Raw genomic sequence first — 16,322 nt, 5'->3', positions numbered from 1 at the left:
CATCTCCTATAGTATATCTGCAGTCTCTGACTGCCAGTCCGACTATTAGACACAATCTAGCCATGCCCTTTGCTCTCCATGGCATACATAGTAGAACTTGTTTTTCAACTTTATCCCAGGGTGGCTGATATTTTGTCACGCTGTATTGACTTTTTAAGTATAAAAGGAAAATTACTTGTTATGGGTATTGTCAGTGTTTTCAAAGTTCTGGATTGAGTGAGGACTCAGGGGAGGAGGGGGGATACTAATACTGGGACAATAGCTCCTTGCGACTAAAGAAGTCTCCTTTCAACTTTCCTGAACCTGTTCCTGTGCCAAAAATTCAGCCCCTCATTATATGGGAATGTTACATTAGATATTCAGTGACAACCCTACTGCTAACCCTTTGTCTATCAACAGACATGTTATCACAATGTCAGCACTGACCAGGTGATCGCATGGCTTTGTTAATAAACAAAGGGTTAGGTTTAGTGACATGGTTTGATCAATTATCTTCAGGGAATTTAAGTCACCATCTTCATGCCAAAAACCTGATCAGGTGACACCAGTCAGGATGGTGTGTACATCAAATCCTGACACTCTCTCTGAAAGTTGCAACAGAAATTGAGATCCCACAGCCCAGCAATGTACAGTTGTGCTCATAAGTTTACATACCCTGGCAGAATTTATGATTTCTTGGCCATTTTTAAGAGAATATGAATGATAACCCAAAAACATTTCTTTCACTCATGGTTAGTGTTTGGCTGTAGCCATTTATTATCAATCAACTGTGTTTACTATTTTTAAATCATAATCACAACAGAAACTACTCAAATGACCCTGATCAAAAGTTTACATACCCTGGTGATTTTGGCCTGATAACATACACACCAAGTTGACACAAGGGGGTTTGAATGGCTATTAAAGGCAACCATCCTCACCTGTGATCTGTTTGCTTGTAATTAGTGTGTGTGTATAAAAGGGTTAATGAGTTTCTGGACTCCTGACAGACCCTTGCATCTTTCATCCAGTGCTGCACTTTTTCTGGATTCTCATGGGGAAAGCTAAAGAATTGTCAAAGGATCTGCGGGAAAAGGTAGTTGAACTGTATAAAACAGGAAAGGGATATAAAAGGATATCCAAGGAATTGAGAATGCCAATCAGCAGTGTTCAAATTCTAATCGAGAAGTGGAAAATGAGGGGTTCTGTTGAAACCAAACCACGGTCAGGTAGACCAACTACAATTTCAGCCACAACTGCCAGGAAAATTGTTTGGGATTCAAAGAAAAACCCACAAATAACTTTAGGTGAAATACAGGACTCTCTGAAAACATGTGGTGTGGCTGTTTCCAGATGCACAATAAGGAGGCACTTGAAGAAAGGTGGGCTGTATGGCCGAGTCACCAGAAGAAAGCCATTACTATGAAAATGCCACAAAGTATCCCGCTTACAATACGCCAAACAATACAGAGACAAGCCTCAAACCTTCTGGCACAAAGGGGGTTATTTACGAAAGGCAAATCCACTTTGCACTGCAAGTGCATTTGAAAGTGCACTTGGAAGTGCAGTCGCTCTAAATCTAAGGGGTAGATCTGAAAAGAGTGGAAACTCTGCTGATTTTATCATCCAATCATGTGCAAGCTAAAATGCTGTTTTTTATTTTTCTTGCATGTCCCCCTCGGATCTACAGTGACTTTACTTAAAAGTGCACTTGCAGCGTAAAGTGGATTTTCCTTTAGTAAATAACTCCCAAAGTCAGTTGGAGTGATGAGTCCAAAATGTAGCTTTTTGGCCACAACCATAAATGCTACATTTGGAGAGGAGTCAACAAGGTCTATGATGAAAGGTACACCATTCCTACTGTGAAACACAGAGGTGGATCGCTGATGTTTTGGGGATGTGTGAGCTTAAAGCAGGCTCAGGAAATTTGGCACAGGCAACAGGCACAGGAAATGTGGTCAAAATTGATGGCAAGATGAATGCAGTATGTTATCAAAAAATATTGGAGGAACATTTGCATTCATCAGCCAGGAAGCTGTGCATGGACATTCCAACATGATAATGATCCAAAACACAAGGCCAAGACAACCTGTCATTGGCTACCATCTGAGAAGATAAAGAGCCTCATCCACAAATACCACAAAAGACTTCAAGCTGTCATTGATGTTAAAGGGGGCAATACATGGTACTAAGGACTGGGGTATGTAAACATTCAATCAGGGTAATTTGGGTAGTTTATGATGTCATTATGATTTAAAAAGTGTTGATTGATAATAAATGGTTTCAGTCAAACACTAACCATGAGTGAAAGAAATGTTTTTGTGTTATCATTCATATTCTCTGAAAAATGGCCAAGAAATCATAAATTCTGCCAGGGTATATAAACTTATGAGCACAACTGTATGTGTACTCTTTGGTTGCCCAGTTTTGGTGATCTGATGACCCTTCTGACCTTCTTTTCTGTTCCTGCCAAATGTGCAATATAGCAATCCATCCATAAGTAAGCAATGCAAGTAAGTAGGTTTACTGACCTATTGGTTTTCTAATAAATCTGTAAAAAATCTGCAAAAGTTGGGCAGACATTTTTTTTACCCAGGTTGTTGCATTTAATGCCTCCACAGTTAGGCATCTCCTTACACTGTAGCTTTTACTTATTCAGATATACTGTACTGTATACCCATCCCTAACCTCTGATCTATTCATACGCCTTTTTCCTGGCCACTTTAGTAAGGTGTATACATTTGATTCACATCTCTCTTCCACCACCTGCAGTGTTTAGTTAAAGCACAGCTACTGCAAGTCTCTCTTTCTTTTTTGATAGTAAGCTCTTCTGTAGAATGTTAGTATTATATAGAACAAATAACTGCAGTAACCTAAGTTGCAATGTACCCTTCCTTCTGCCCCAGCACAGCCTCACTCACCCCCAAAGCTCCCAACTGTCCCTGATTCCGAGGGACTGTCCCTGTTTTGGAACAAAGTCCCTCTGTCCCTCTTTCCTCCTCATTTGTCCCTTATTTTGGTCTGATCTATATAGTTCTATATAAAATGCACTATTTATTTTTCAAAAAGTGTTTCCCAGTGCTAAACTTTTCATCCAGTTTCAAAATTTCTGCATTGGTAAATATAAAGCGTCGGTATAAAGGAACAGTAGTGGTTAAAAAAAAGCACTTGTGGGTTTAACTAATCATTTTTTTTGTATAATTCTCCTTTAAGGGGGCATGGCAGGGGGTGTGCCCTATGCCTATATACATTTGCTAATAGGTGTCCTTTGTACCTATTGCAAAAAGTTGGGAGGTAGGCTCCCCCTCTCCTGTGCAGTCACCCCTTGCAATGTGTTTCTTGTTGCTCATATACTGGCTTATAAAAGTGTGGCTTTCTGAATGTTCTGAATTCCTCCTGTGTTCTTTTTCAGGCTTGGAATTTCCTTTGCATATTATGGGGTCATTCTGGCTAGTTCAGAACTCCTGGAGAGGAACCTTCTGTGTGGATCGGGGCAGGTGGCTCTGGGTGCAGGAGAGGAGCCGTACGAGGGCAGCCACAGCCCCTGTTATTGCAACATGCTGAGCTCCTCCGATTACCGCACCATGATCATTAGCACTGTGGGGGAGATTGCCTGTAAGTGGTCAGTGTAACCTAATGACTGTACTGGCTCTGGTATTATTGAATTATGTTCTTACAACCTAGGCAAATACCATGGATACCCACAACCATTGTGGGCTTGTGACATCATTAGAGATTGCACAGAACCTCCTATTCATAGTCAGAATATATAAGTAAGATAAGTTTAGCAAGAAGAGTTCATGTATTAAAGCAGTAGTAAACTCTATATTTTTAAAATCTGAGCCTCTGCAACTCTATGCCATAATGTGCTAGTATTGAACTTTTTCACACAAAGATCTGAAAAAAAATGACACTTGTTCCTCTGAAAGTCTTATCTGTAGTAACATATCAGTATACAGTACTTTCTAGAAGTAGATTTACACACACAGAAGAGAGTTGTACACAAATAATTTTCTGCTATTTCAGTAAATCCTTTCAACATTCTGGGAATTAATCTTCTTGGTCGGCGCTGGACACTTGGCATCACCATGGCGACCACTGGCATATTCTTTTTGCTCCTCAACATTTGTATGTCAAGGTAAAATCAGGGATGTCGTTATCAGCAAATGTAATAACACACAGCATGAGTAATGCGCAGCCACTGGTTTATCAGCCTATAGTAAATACTAACCAGTTAGATGTCACAGAGGCAGTGGACAGAATATCCTGACTACCAGACCTTCAATGAACTTCCGCAAACATGGAATCGAGTACTTGAACAGAAAACTGCTTAAAAATTCCAGCTTACTGTCTTGAAAAATACCTGGGGAGAAGTTTATTTTACTTGTTTGTGGATGTGTATGCAGGTGCAGTCTACGTTCTCCACTGCAGGCGGCACTGCAGTTGGGGAGGAAGTCATGAGGAACAATGCTCCTCTATGGTTTGCTGGGTCACTGGGGAAGCTATCCCATTGGATGATGCCACCTCATATGACTCCTGCCTCCATCTTGGGTCAGGCAGAGCCTTTTTAGGGCCCTGGCTCCCAGGTTTGGCGCGAGTTGGTAGAGTAGGGACAGGTACCCTGTTTTTGCATTACTTCAATACAAGTTCTTTCACTGCACTGGGAATGTGTGTGTTATTACTGCCACACCACGCTGCACTCCACCTACATTTATGTCTCTGGACTCTTCCAGGTCTCCTTGACTTACTTTTAGGTTGGGCCGTTGTACATTTTTTCCTTACTGATTCACTTATTCTGATTAGCGTGTTAATATATTTTGGATTTTTTTTTTATTGAGGACTGATTTTTGTTTTATGAAATGTCAAAGTATACAAACTGTGGTGGGGATCCACTTAGCAGAACAATGCAATGTATTTAAAAACCGATAATGTAAATATTCTGATAAACATTGTCTGATTTGGTTTGTCCTACCTTGCTTGCCAGCACGGGTCTTATTGGAATTCTATTCTGCCTTCGAGCTCTGGTATCTGCAAACTTCAACACCATATACATCTACACAGCAGAGGTAGGTACAAGGTACAAAGTGTGAAGGTCTACAAATCTATTCCACTCCCAAAGTTCAAGGATCTGTTCCAGCCTACCTGGCAATTTAGTATGCTCATGCCTACTACGGGCAACAGCAATCATGGTGGAAACCCTTAATTATGGCTGTGCCAGGCTTGCAGGCTGGAGAAGTCAACTACAAAAATCTCTTTGCAAGAGGAATATAAGAAAGCTTTATATGGTTTAACCCTCCAGCATCCATAAGATACTCAAGCACCAGGATTGGGTGAAGTGAACCTTTAACAAATGCATCATTCTGCATCTTTCTGCAGGTTTATCCAACTGTGATGAGAGCGATTGGAATGGGCACAAGTGGGTCACTGTGCCGCATAGGAGCAATGGCAGCACCATTCATAGCCCAGGTAGGAAACTTTGTACTTTTACAGTGATATAATTTACACAGATAATAATGTGCCTCCTAAAAAATTCAGCTGTAATATCTATTACATAGGTTTTACTAAGTGCCTCCATCATTGGTGCCCTCTGCCTGTTTTCTGCTGTCTGCTTTATCTGCGCAATCTCAGCATTTACTCTGCCCATCGAGACCAAAGGACGAGCATTGCAGGTGAGCTCAAAATTACTTGGAGGACAAGTGCTCCACCTCTGTAGATTTGTTATTTCTGTTAAAGTACCTTATTTTTGCTGCTCAGATACTTCTCCTGATATCCTAGCAACCAACTTTTACTGAATGCAATGTGGAGAATAGGATTGGGTTTTTGAGGCTGCTGCTCTTTTTCCTCTTCATGGTGTCAGAATTGTTGTACACTAGTAATGGCAGGACCACACAGTTTGGAAAAAAAAAAAGAAAAAACAGAAACTTTTTGCTTCCAGCAACTTGGCTCTATAATGATCACATGGCAGCCTGCTTTCACCACACTGGCTTTAAATGATCACTTGACTTAGCAACATTGACTGCTTTCATTACATTGACTCCAATGCCTCGTACACACGATCGGATTGTTGGCCAACAAATCCGTGGAATTTTGTCCGAAGGGCCTTGGCCCAAACTTGTCTTGCATACACACGGCCACACAATTGTTGGCCAACAATTACGAACATAGTGACGTACTAGACGTACTACGTGGCTTTTCAGCTCTTTAGCGCCACCCTTTGGGCTCCTTCTGCTAATTTCGTGTTAGTAGAAGTAGAGTGTTGATCCGCGCTTTTCTTTTTGCGTTTTTCATTTAGCGATTTCAGTTCGTGCTTTTCAGTTCGTTTCTGAACGGCCGTTCATCAACCAGACATCAGAGAAGATAACGTGTTATTTATTTTTGGCCTTGGAGTTATTTCTCTGACATTATTTTTTTGGTTGAATAATGATTTGATTTGGTATATTTTCTATATTTTGGATGCATAGAATGCACTTTTTGGTTAAGTTCTATTGGGTAGATAGCATGTCTAATTTTATTTTATTTTTTTTTTAATGCACAACAAAAAAAATTGTGGAGAATAATACTTGGCTATGTGTTTTACTTCAAATGACAGTTTGGAAGTAGGCAGTTATATTTTAAAAAATACAATGTACAATTAACAAGGGACACCAACATAGTTATAGGTTTGATCTTAAAAACTAGGGGATAATGGTGTTGTGGTAACTTGCCCAAATAAAAAAAAACAAAACATAATAATATTATTCTTGATATCACTAGAAAAAAAAAGCCTTTGAAAATTTGTTTGCAATAACTCCATCAGTATCACCAGCAAAGCAGCTTCATTATTATCTCATTAAAGAAGAAGAGAATTGTGCGCTGCATTTGGAGATTTCATAATTCGCCACGTCGCGAATGTTCATTCTGCATTACAATTGCTAGTTTACAAGACCGACCGCTTCTGCTTCCGATCATCCGTGTTTGTACTTTGGACTTTTGTCTGACTGACTTGTGTACACACGCTCGGAAAGTCCGACAACACACATTTGTTGGCGGAAAATTTGAAAACATGCTAACCAACATTTGTTGGCGGAAAATCCGACAACAATTGTCCGATTCAGCATACACACGATCGTATTGGCCGCCAACAGCCTGACATCCAACATTTCTCGTCGGAAAGTCCGATCGTGTGCACGAGGCTTTAGTGATCACATAAGATTAGGCTCAAGCTCTTTTCCCAGTTTAAAGCATAGCTAGACCTCATTTTTAGAAAACAAACAGGCAGCTCTTTATTGCAGAAGTATTATGCTAAGTCTCTTCCACAACAATACATACTTACCTGCCTGCTTGCAGTTTTCTATTTAATGGGCACTGAGTTGTGCACATGCAGCTCAATGTACATTCCCGACACACTATGGCTGTGCTGAAATGATGGACTCTCGTGCACATGCAAGGAATGACGTCATCCCCTGCCAGCCAATCAAGAGGGCAAAAACCTGGCACCCCAGGGAGAAGGTCACAGAAGTCAATGAGGGATGTAACCACTACTTTGCTGGAAGGTGGAGGTGAGTATATTGGGGAGCTTAGTCCTGATTTAAAGGACCTTAACAGTCCTTGACCAAATTAAAAAAAACAAAAAACAGTGGCGATGGAGGGTAGGAAACACACAATACAGTTTTTGTGGTAAATTAGGGCATCCTCTGAATCCATCTGGATGTGACTGCTTTTGTCTGCAGAAGAAACCTTGGGCAGTGAACATGCACATCTAGAGGGATGCTTCCAGGGATACAGTATATTCCTGTAGGAAAAGTCTAAGTTTGCGTTTGAGAACTTATTTTATTTTTCTGGATTTATAAAAGATGTGTGTCAAAAAAGCACTTAATTGTTTAATCTATGAAAATAGAATTCTACAAGGAATATTATTAGGGTGCAATCTATTAAACCTTCTGATTACTTTTTCTCATTACAGGAAATTAAATGAAGGCAATGTGGAAGAGAAGCTTTTATTACGAGGATTAAAGATAAATGATACTTTATCCAGGTTAATGAGATTGATGCTATGAATTATATTAAAACAAAATGTAAGATTTGTCATAAAATTACATTTCAAAACAGAAAATCTTTATTAAAAGAAAGAAAACTAGTCTACTAGTGAGCTGAATGAAATCAAAAAAAGGGACAGGGTGGAGGGAGGCATTCGGATGCCTGGATGTAATGTTAAAAAAAACAAATTGGTGGAAAATTGACTAAGGTGTTTTGGGCCTTTCAGCTACACTATATGGATACCTAACCATCATACCCATGTGAGCTGGTTGAACATCTAATTTCAAAACCATAGATTTTAATATAGAGTCACCCTAACCTGCCTTGCTGTCTATAACAGCCTCCACTCTTCTGGCAAGGCTTTCCACAAGTGTCAGTGGGAATTTCTGCTCATTTGTGAAATCCATAGGCGTACGCAGCCTATGGCATTAGGGTGTGCACCCCAAAGCTCAAACACACATGCGTGTGTGTTTATATATATATATATATATATATATATATATATATATATATATATATATACACACATTATATTGTCAAAAGTATTGAGACACCTGCCTTTACACGCACACAAACTTTTGTTGCATCCCAGTCTTAGTCTGTAGGGTTCAATGTTGAGTTGGCTCACCCTTTGCAGCTAGAACAGCTTCAACTCTTCTGGGAAGGCTGTCCACAAAGTTTGGGAATGTGTCTATGGGAGTGTTTGACCATTCTTCCAGAAGCGCGTTTGTGAGGTCAGGCACTGATGTGGACAAGAAGGCCTGGCTCGCAGTCTCTGCTCTAATTCATCCCAAAGGTGTTCTATCAGGTTGAGGTCAGGACTCTGTGCAGGCCAGTCAAGTTCCTCCACCCCATACTCGCTCTTCCATGTCTTTATGTGCACTGGTTCAAATCATTTGGTGGAGGGGGGGATTATGGTGTAGGGTCATTTTTCAGGGGTTGGGCTTGGCCCCTTAGTTCCAGTGAAGGGAACTCTTAAGGTGTCAGAGTACCAAGACAATTTCATGCTCCCAACTTTGTGGAAACAGTTTGGGAATGGCCCCTTCCTGTTCCAACATGACTGCACACCAGTGAGAAAGGTCCATAAAGACATGGACTTAGCAGGGGTGGTGGAAAATTAACTTCAAGTGCAATAATTCACATTATAACTAAAACATATAAATTTAAGTGTAAATCTAAAAAATAAAAATTCCAAAATGCTATAATGGTGTGAACCTCCCAACTAAAAAGTTGTTGCACTTGAAGTTAGTTTGTATTGTAACCCTGAAGAGGGGTTTCCACCATCCCTGCTAAGTTTCATTTGTTATGTATTGTTTTGAGTTTCATGTGTATTAAATGTGTAGTTGTGTATCACAGAGAACGGTATTGTGGTAATATTGAGAGGTAAACGAGAAATCCTGGACAGCCGCACTCAAAAATAATCTTTGATCTTTATTTAAGTATAATCATAAAAATACATACCACAGCATCACAAAGCAGGAAACTGACGCGTTTCACACTGTAGTCAGTGCTTAATCTTAGCTATGATTAAGCACTGACTACAATGTGAAACGTGTCAGCTTTGTGATGCTGTGGCATGTATTTTTATGATTATACTTAAATAAAGATCAAAGATTACTTTTGAGTGCGGCTGTCCAGGATTTCTTGTTTACCTCTCAATTACCAGCATTGCCTGCACCTGTTACTTCCAGCATGGAGAAAATGTTTGTTCCTCACAGACCTCTCAGAGCGGTGATATTTTTCTTTCTCATTGTGGTAATATTGAAGTTTATTGAGATTTCCATACATTAGAGGGTTCCATCATTATTAAAAAAAGAAGTATGGGAATTTTTTTTCCATAATCATACTTACCTAGGTGGATACAGCATTGGACAGATGCTGCATCTGTCCCCCGCCGCCTCTGCACTGAGAACCGAGCCACCGAACACCGCCGATGGCTCGGTTCTCACAGATCCACGAGCGGAGAGCTGCTGCCTGTCAGTCAGCAGCTCGCCTGCTCTGCTCCTCCACACTCACTGGAGCGCTGAGCTGTGGAGGGGTGGGGAGTGGCCATCTCAGCCTCTTAGCGGCTCGCTGAGAGGCTGGGGCAGCCATCAGTCCAGGCACCTGGCGAATCCAGACTTCATTGTTGAGATGACGCGGTGCCTGGACTGATCTGTGTGATGTCAGCAGAGAGTGGACTTCAGACTGCTCTCTGCTGAAAACGGGTCACAGAAGTGCAAAACGAATTGCACTCCTGTGACCCATTGGTGAAGCCCAGCCAAACGAGCTCAGGCTGGACTTCTCCTTTAAGTTATTGATAAGTAAATTAGCGCTCCACTTTTTTTTTGTGGTGTAAGAACACACGTAATAGTGCTTAGCGGCAGGCCTTTTACTGACACTTTTTTTTACTTTACCTCCAGTAGTTTATTGTAAATAGTAGTGTGGTGATTACCTATTATACTAAAGATTGGCATGTGGCATTAATAAACATTGAAGATTTTCAGTTTCGGTTGTGTCCCACTCTGATGGCCATATTTTATGTTAAGGGGCACTCTGATGTGCATATTTTATTTTAAGAGCAACACTGATGGGCACATTTTGTTGTGCCCATCAGAGTGCCCCTTAACATAAAATATGCCCATCAGCATGACCCTTAACATAAAGTATGCCCATCAGCGTGACCCTTAACATAAATAAGCTTGCATGCTGATGGGCACATATTATGTTAAAGAGCACTCTGATGGGCACAACAAAATATGCCCATCTGCGTGCCTCTTAATATAAAATGTGCCCATCAGTGTTGCTCTTAAGATACAATATGACCATCAGAGTGCCCCTTAACATAAAATGTGCCAATCAGCATGCTACTTATTTTATGTTAAGGGTCACACTGATGGGCATATTTTATGTTAAGGGGCACTCTGATGGGCATAACAAAATGTGTCCTTTCGTTTGCCCCTTAACATAAAATGTGCCCATCAGTGTTGCTCTTAAAATAAAATATGCACATCAGAGTGCCCCTTAACATAAAATAAGTAGCATGCTGATGGGCACATTTTATGTTAAGGGGCACGCTGAAGGGCACATTTTATGTTAAGGGGCACTAAGATGGGCAAAGTTTATGTTAAGGTGCACTCTGATGGGCACAACAAATTATGGCCATCAGTGTGCCCCTTAACAAATTATGGCCATCAGTGTTCCCCTAACAAAATATGGCCATCAGAGTGCCCCTTAACAAAATATGTCCATCAGAGTGCCCCTTAACAAATTATGGCCATCAGAGTGCCCTTTAACAAATTATGGCCATCAGAGTGCCCCTTAACAAATTATGGCCATCAGTGTGCCCCTTAACAAATTAAAGCTTAGGAAAAATGTGCCCCACATACCTTGAGCTCAGGAGTAGTCAGCACAAGCTGCAGTGGGGCGTAAGCTGCAAGATATATCTCGCAAGTGAGAGTCAGGAGCAGGGAGCTGCGAGTAGCAGGTGGGCGGGGCGGAACACGCATGTAACATCACGCCCGGCGGGGCGCTCTTGTGACAAAAGTTCGCCGTGAGTAGCAGGGCGGGCTGCCATTTAATGACTGCTGCTGTAGACTTTACCTTACACATTAGCCCTGTGTGGGGAACTGTGTCAAACACTTTGGCAAAATCTAAATATACCACGTCCACAGCCACTCCGCTGTCCAAGGTTTTACTTCTCTCATTATAAAAAGAAATCAGATTTGTCTGACAACTTCTGTCTTTCCATGCTGTCTGTTACTTAGAATATTTTTTCCAGCAAGAACTCATCTTATATTAAACTCTCCAGTATCTTCCCAACTATAGAAGTTAAACTAACAGGTCTATAGTTACTTGGTAAAGACTTTGATCCCTTTTTAAATATGGGCACCACATTGGCCCTACGACAATCCAGTAGTACTATTCTAGTTAGTAAAGAGTCCCTAAAAATTAGAAACAATGGCTTTGAAATGACAGAGCTCAATTCTTTTAGGGTCCGTGGGTGAATACCATCAGGTCCCGGTGTTTTATTCACCTTTATTCTGTCTAAATATTTTTGGACCATATCAATTTTGAGCCATAGTGGTTAATTTGGGGCTTGGCCAATATCATCCCCATTGTGGACATGAGCTCCCCCATGCTCCTTTGTATACACAGAACTAAAGAAAGTATTTAATAAATTTGCCTTCTCTTTGTCCCCAGTCACCCACTCTAGATTATTTTGTAAAGGCCTACATGCTCAGACCTGACCAAACAAACTAGTTTAACCAGTTGTCGGCCTCCTCACGCTGATATACGTCAGCAGAATGGCACGGGCAGGCAGAATCACGTACCTGTACATGATCTGCCTCCCGCGGGCGGGGGGTCCGATCGGACCTTCCCCCGGTGCCCGAGGCGGTCGGCGTTTGTCCCCCGGCGATCGGAGGTGAGGGGGGGCCATCCATTCGTGGCCCCCCCCTCGCGATCGCTCCCAGCCAATGGGATCATTCCCCTGCCTCTGTATAGTACACAGAGGCAGAGGAAATGATGTCATCTTTCCTCGGCTCGGTATTTTCCTTTCCGGCGCCGAGGAGAGAAGACTGCAATGTGAGTGCACAAACTCTACACATCACAGTAGAACATGCCAGGCACACAAAACACCCCCAATCACCACTCCCCCCGTCACACTGACACAAAGCAGTTTTTTTTTTTCTGATTACTGCATTGGTGTCAGTTTGTGACAGTTAGTCTGGTAGGACAGTGAGTATTAGCCCCCTTTAGGTCTAGGGTACCCCCCTAACCCCCCCCTAATAAAGTTTTAACCCCTTGATCACCCCCTGTCGCCAGTGTCGCTAAGCGATCATTTTTCTGATCGCTGTATTAGTGTCGCTGGTGACGCTAGTTAGGGAGGTAAATATTTAGGTTCGCCGTCAGCATTTTATAGCGTCAGGGACCCCCATATACTACCTAATAAATGTTTTAACCCCTTGATGGCCCCCTAGTTAACCCTTTCACCACTGATCACCGTATAACCGTTACGGTGACGCTGGTTAGTTCGTTTATTTTTTATAGTGTCAGGGCACCCGCCGTTTATTACCGAATAAAGGTTTAGCCCCCTGATCGCCCGGCGGTGATATGCGTTGCCCCAGGCAGCGTCAGGTTAGCGCAAGTACCGCTAACACCCACGTACGCAGCATACGCCTCCCTTAGTGGTATAGTATCTGAACGGATCAATATCTGATCCGATCAGATCTATACCAGCGTCCCCAGCAGTTTAGGGTTCCCAAAAACGCAGTGTTAGTGAGATCAGCCCAGATACCTGCTAGCACCTGCGTTTTGCCCCTCCGCCCGGCCCAGCCCAGCACACCCAAGTGCAGTATCGATCGATCACTGTCACTTACAAAACACTAAACACATAACTGCAGCATTCGCAGAGTCAGGCCTGATCCCTGCGATCACTAACAGTTTTTTTGGTAGCATTTTGGTGAACTGGCAAGCACCAGCCCCAGGCAGCGTCAGGTTAGCGCCAGTACCGCTAACACCCACGCACGCACCGCACACCTCCCTTAGTGGTATAGTATCTGAACGGATCAATATCTGATCCGATCAGATCTATACTAGCGTCCACAGCAGTTTAGGGTTCCCAAAAACGCAGTGTTAGCGGAATTAGCCCAGATACCTGCTAGCACCTGCGTTTTGCCCCTCTGCCCGGCCCAGCCCAGCCCACCCAAGTGCAGTATCGATCGATCACTGTCACTTACAAAACACTAAACACACATAACTGCAGCGTTCGCAGAGTCAGGCCTGATCCCTGCGATCGCTAACAGTTTTTTGGTATCGTTTTGGTGAACTGGCAAGCACCAGCGGCCTAGTACACTCTGGTCGTAGTCAAACCAGCACTGCAGTAACACTTGGTGACGTGGCGAGTCCCATAAGTGCAGTTCAAGCTGGTGAGGTGGCAAGCTCAAGTAGTGTCCTGCTGCCACCAAGAAGACAAACACAGGCCCGTCGTGCCCATAATGCCCTTCCTGCTGCATTCGCCAATCCTAATCGGGAACCCACCACTTCTGCAGCGCCCGTACTTCCCCCATTCACATCCCCAACCAAATGCAGTCGGCTGCATGAGAGGCATTTTCTTTATGTCCTCCCGAGTACCCCTACCCAACAAACCCCCCCAAAAAAGATGTTGTGTCTGCAGCAAGCGCGGATATAGGCGTGACACCCGCTATTATTGTCCCTCCTGTCCTGACAATCCTGGTCTTTGCATTGGTGAATGTTTTGAACGCTACCATTCACTAGTTGAGTATTAGCGTAGGGTACAGCATTCCACAGACTAGGCACACTTTCACAGGGTCTCCCAAGATGCCATCGCATTTTGAGAGACCCGAACCTGGAACCGGTTACAGTTATAAAAGTTAGTTACAAAAAAAAGTGTAAAAAAAAAAAATATAACTTAAAAAAAATAGTTGTCCTTTTATTGTTCTCTCTCTCTCTATTCTCTCTCTATTGTTCTGCTCTTTTTTACTGTATTCTATTCTGCAATGTTTTATTGTTATTATGTTTTATCATGTTTGCTTTTCAGGTATGCAATTTTTTATACTTTACCGTTTACTGTGTTCTATTGTTAACCATTTTTTTGTCTTCAGGTACACCATTCACGACTTTGAGTGGTTATACCAGAATGATGCCTGCAGGTTTAGATATCATCTTGGTATCATTCTTTTCAGCCAGCGGTCGGCTTTCATGTAAAAGCAATCCTAGCGGCTAATTAGCCTCTAGACTGCTTTTACAAGCAGTGGGAGGGAATGCCCCCCCCCCCACCGTCTTCCGTGTTTTTCTCTGGCTCTCCTGTCTCAACAGGGAACCTGAGAATGCAGCCGGTGATTCAGCCAGCTGACCATAGAGCTGATCAGAGACCAGAGTGGCTCCAAACATCTCTATGGCCTAAGAAACCGGAAGCTACGAGCATTTCATCACTTAGATTTCGCCGGATGTAAACAGCGCCATTGGGAAATTGGGAAAGCATTTTATCACACCGATCTTGGTGTGGTCAGATGCTTTGAGGGCAGAGGAGAGATCTAGGGTCTAATAGACCCCAATTTTTTCAAAAAAGAGTACCTGTCACTACCTATTGCTATCATAGGGGATATTTACATTCCCTGAGATAACAATAAAAATGATAAAAAAAAAAATGAAAGGAACAGTTTAAAAATAAGATAAAAAAGCAAAAAAATAATAAAGAAAAAAAAAAATCACCCCTGTCCCCCCCTGCTCTCGCGCTAAGGCGAACGCAAGCGTCGGTCTGGCGTCAATGGTAAACAGCAATTGCACCATGCATGTGAGGTATCACCGCGAAGGTCAGATCGAGGGCAGTCATTTTAGCAGTAGACCTCCTCTGTAAATCTAAAGTGGTAACCTGTAAAGGCTTTTAAAAATGTATTTATTTTGTTGCCACTGCACGTTTGTGTGCAATTTTAAAGCATGTCATGTTTGGTATCCATGTACTCGGCCTAAGATCATCTTTTTATCTCATCAAACATTTGGGCAATATAGTGCGTTTTAGTGCATTAAAATTTAAAAAAGTGTGTTTTTTCCCAAAAAATGCGTTTGAAAAATCGCTGCGCAAATACTGTGTGAAAAAAAAAAATGAAACACCCACCATTTTAATCTGTAGGGCATTTGCTTTAAAAAAAATATATAATGTTTGGGGGTTCAAAGTAAATTTCTTGCAAAAAGAAATAATTTTTTCATGTAAACAAAAAGTGTCAGAAAGGGCTTTGTCTTCAAGTGGTTAGAAGAGTGGGTGATGTGTGACATAAGCTTCTAAATGTTGTGCATAAAATGCCAGGACAGTTCAAAAACCCCCCAAATGACCCCATTTTGGAAAGTAGACACCCCAAGGAAATTGCTGAGAGGCATGTTGAGCCCATTGAATATTAATTTTTTTGTCCCAAGTGATTGAATAATGACAACAAAAAAAAAAAAAATTACAAAAAGTTGGCACTAAATGATATATTGCTCACACAGGCCATGGGCATATGTGGAATTGCACCCCAAAATACATTCAGCTGCTTATTCTGAGTACGGGGATACCACATGCGTGGGACTTTTTGGGAGCCTAGCCGCGTACGGGGCCCCGAAAACCAATCACCGCCTTCAGGATTTCTAAGGGCATACATTTTTTATTTCACTCCTCACTACCTATCACAGTTTTGAAGGCCATAAAATGCCCAGATGGCACAAACCCCCCCCAAATGACCCCATTTTGGAAAGTAGACACCCCAAGCTATTTGCTGAGAGGCATGTCGAGTCCATGGAATATTTTATATTGTGACACAAGTTGCAGGAAAGAGACAATTTTTTTTTTT

The 16,322-nt window shown here is 42.1% G+C and overlaps 1 protein-coding gene across 1 annotated transcript in view; it reads left to right on the top strand.

The window, feature by feature from the left end:
• Positions 1-8,130, top strand: part of SVOPL (SVOP like) — a 40,470-nt gene extending 32,340 nt beyond the window's left edge. Inside the window, exons 11-16 of the mRNA XM_073624087.1 lie at positions 3,392-3,594; positions 4,006-4,117; positions 4,964-5,045; positions 5,356-5,445; positions 5,535-5,648; positions 7,922-8,130. Coding sequence (XP_073480188.1) covers positions 3,392-3,594; positions 4,006-4,117; positions 4,964-5,045; positions 5,356-5,445; positions 5,535-5,648; positions 7,922-7,933 — 613 coding nt within the window. The 3' untranslated portion in view covers positions 7,934-8,130. The remainder of the gene's footprint in view (positions 1-3,391; positions 3,595-4,005; positions 4,118-4,963; positions 5,046-5,355; positions 5,446-5,534; positions 5,649-7,921) is intronic.
• Positions 8,131-16,322: the final 8,192 nt, after the last annotated feature.

Source organism: Aquarana catesbeiana, linkage group LG03 (genome assembly GCF_042186555.1).
Source record: "Aquarana catesbeiana isolate 2022-GZ linkage group LG03, ASM4218655v1, whole genome shotgun sequence".
NCBI lineage: Eukaryota > Metazoa > Chordata > Amphibia > Anura > Ranidae > Aquarana > Aquarana catesbeiana.
The sequence above is the reverse complement of the archived record's forward strand: the minus strand, read 5'-3'. Positions and strand labels throughout refer to the sequence as shown.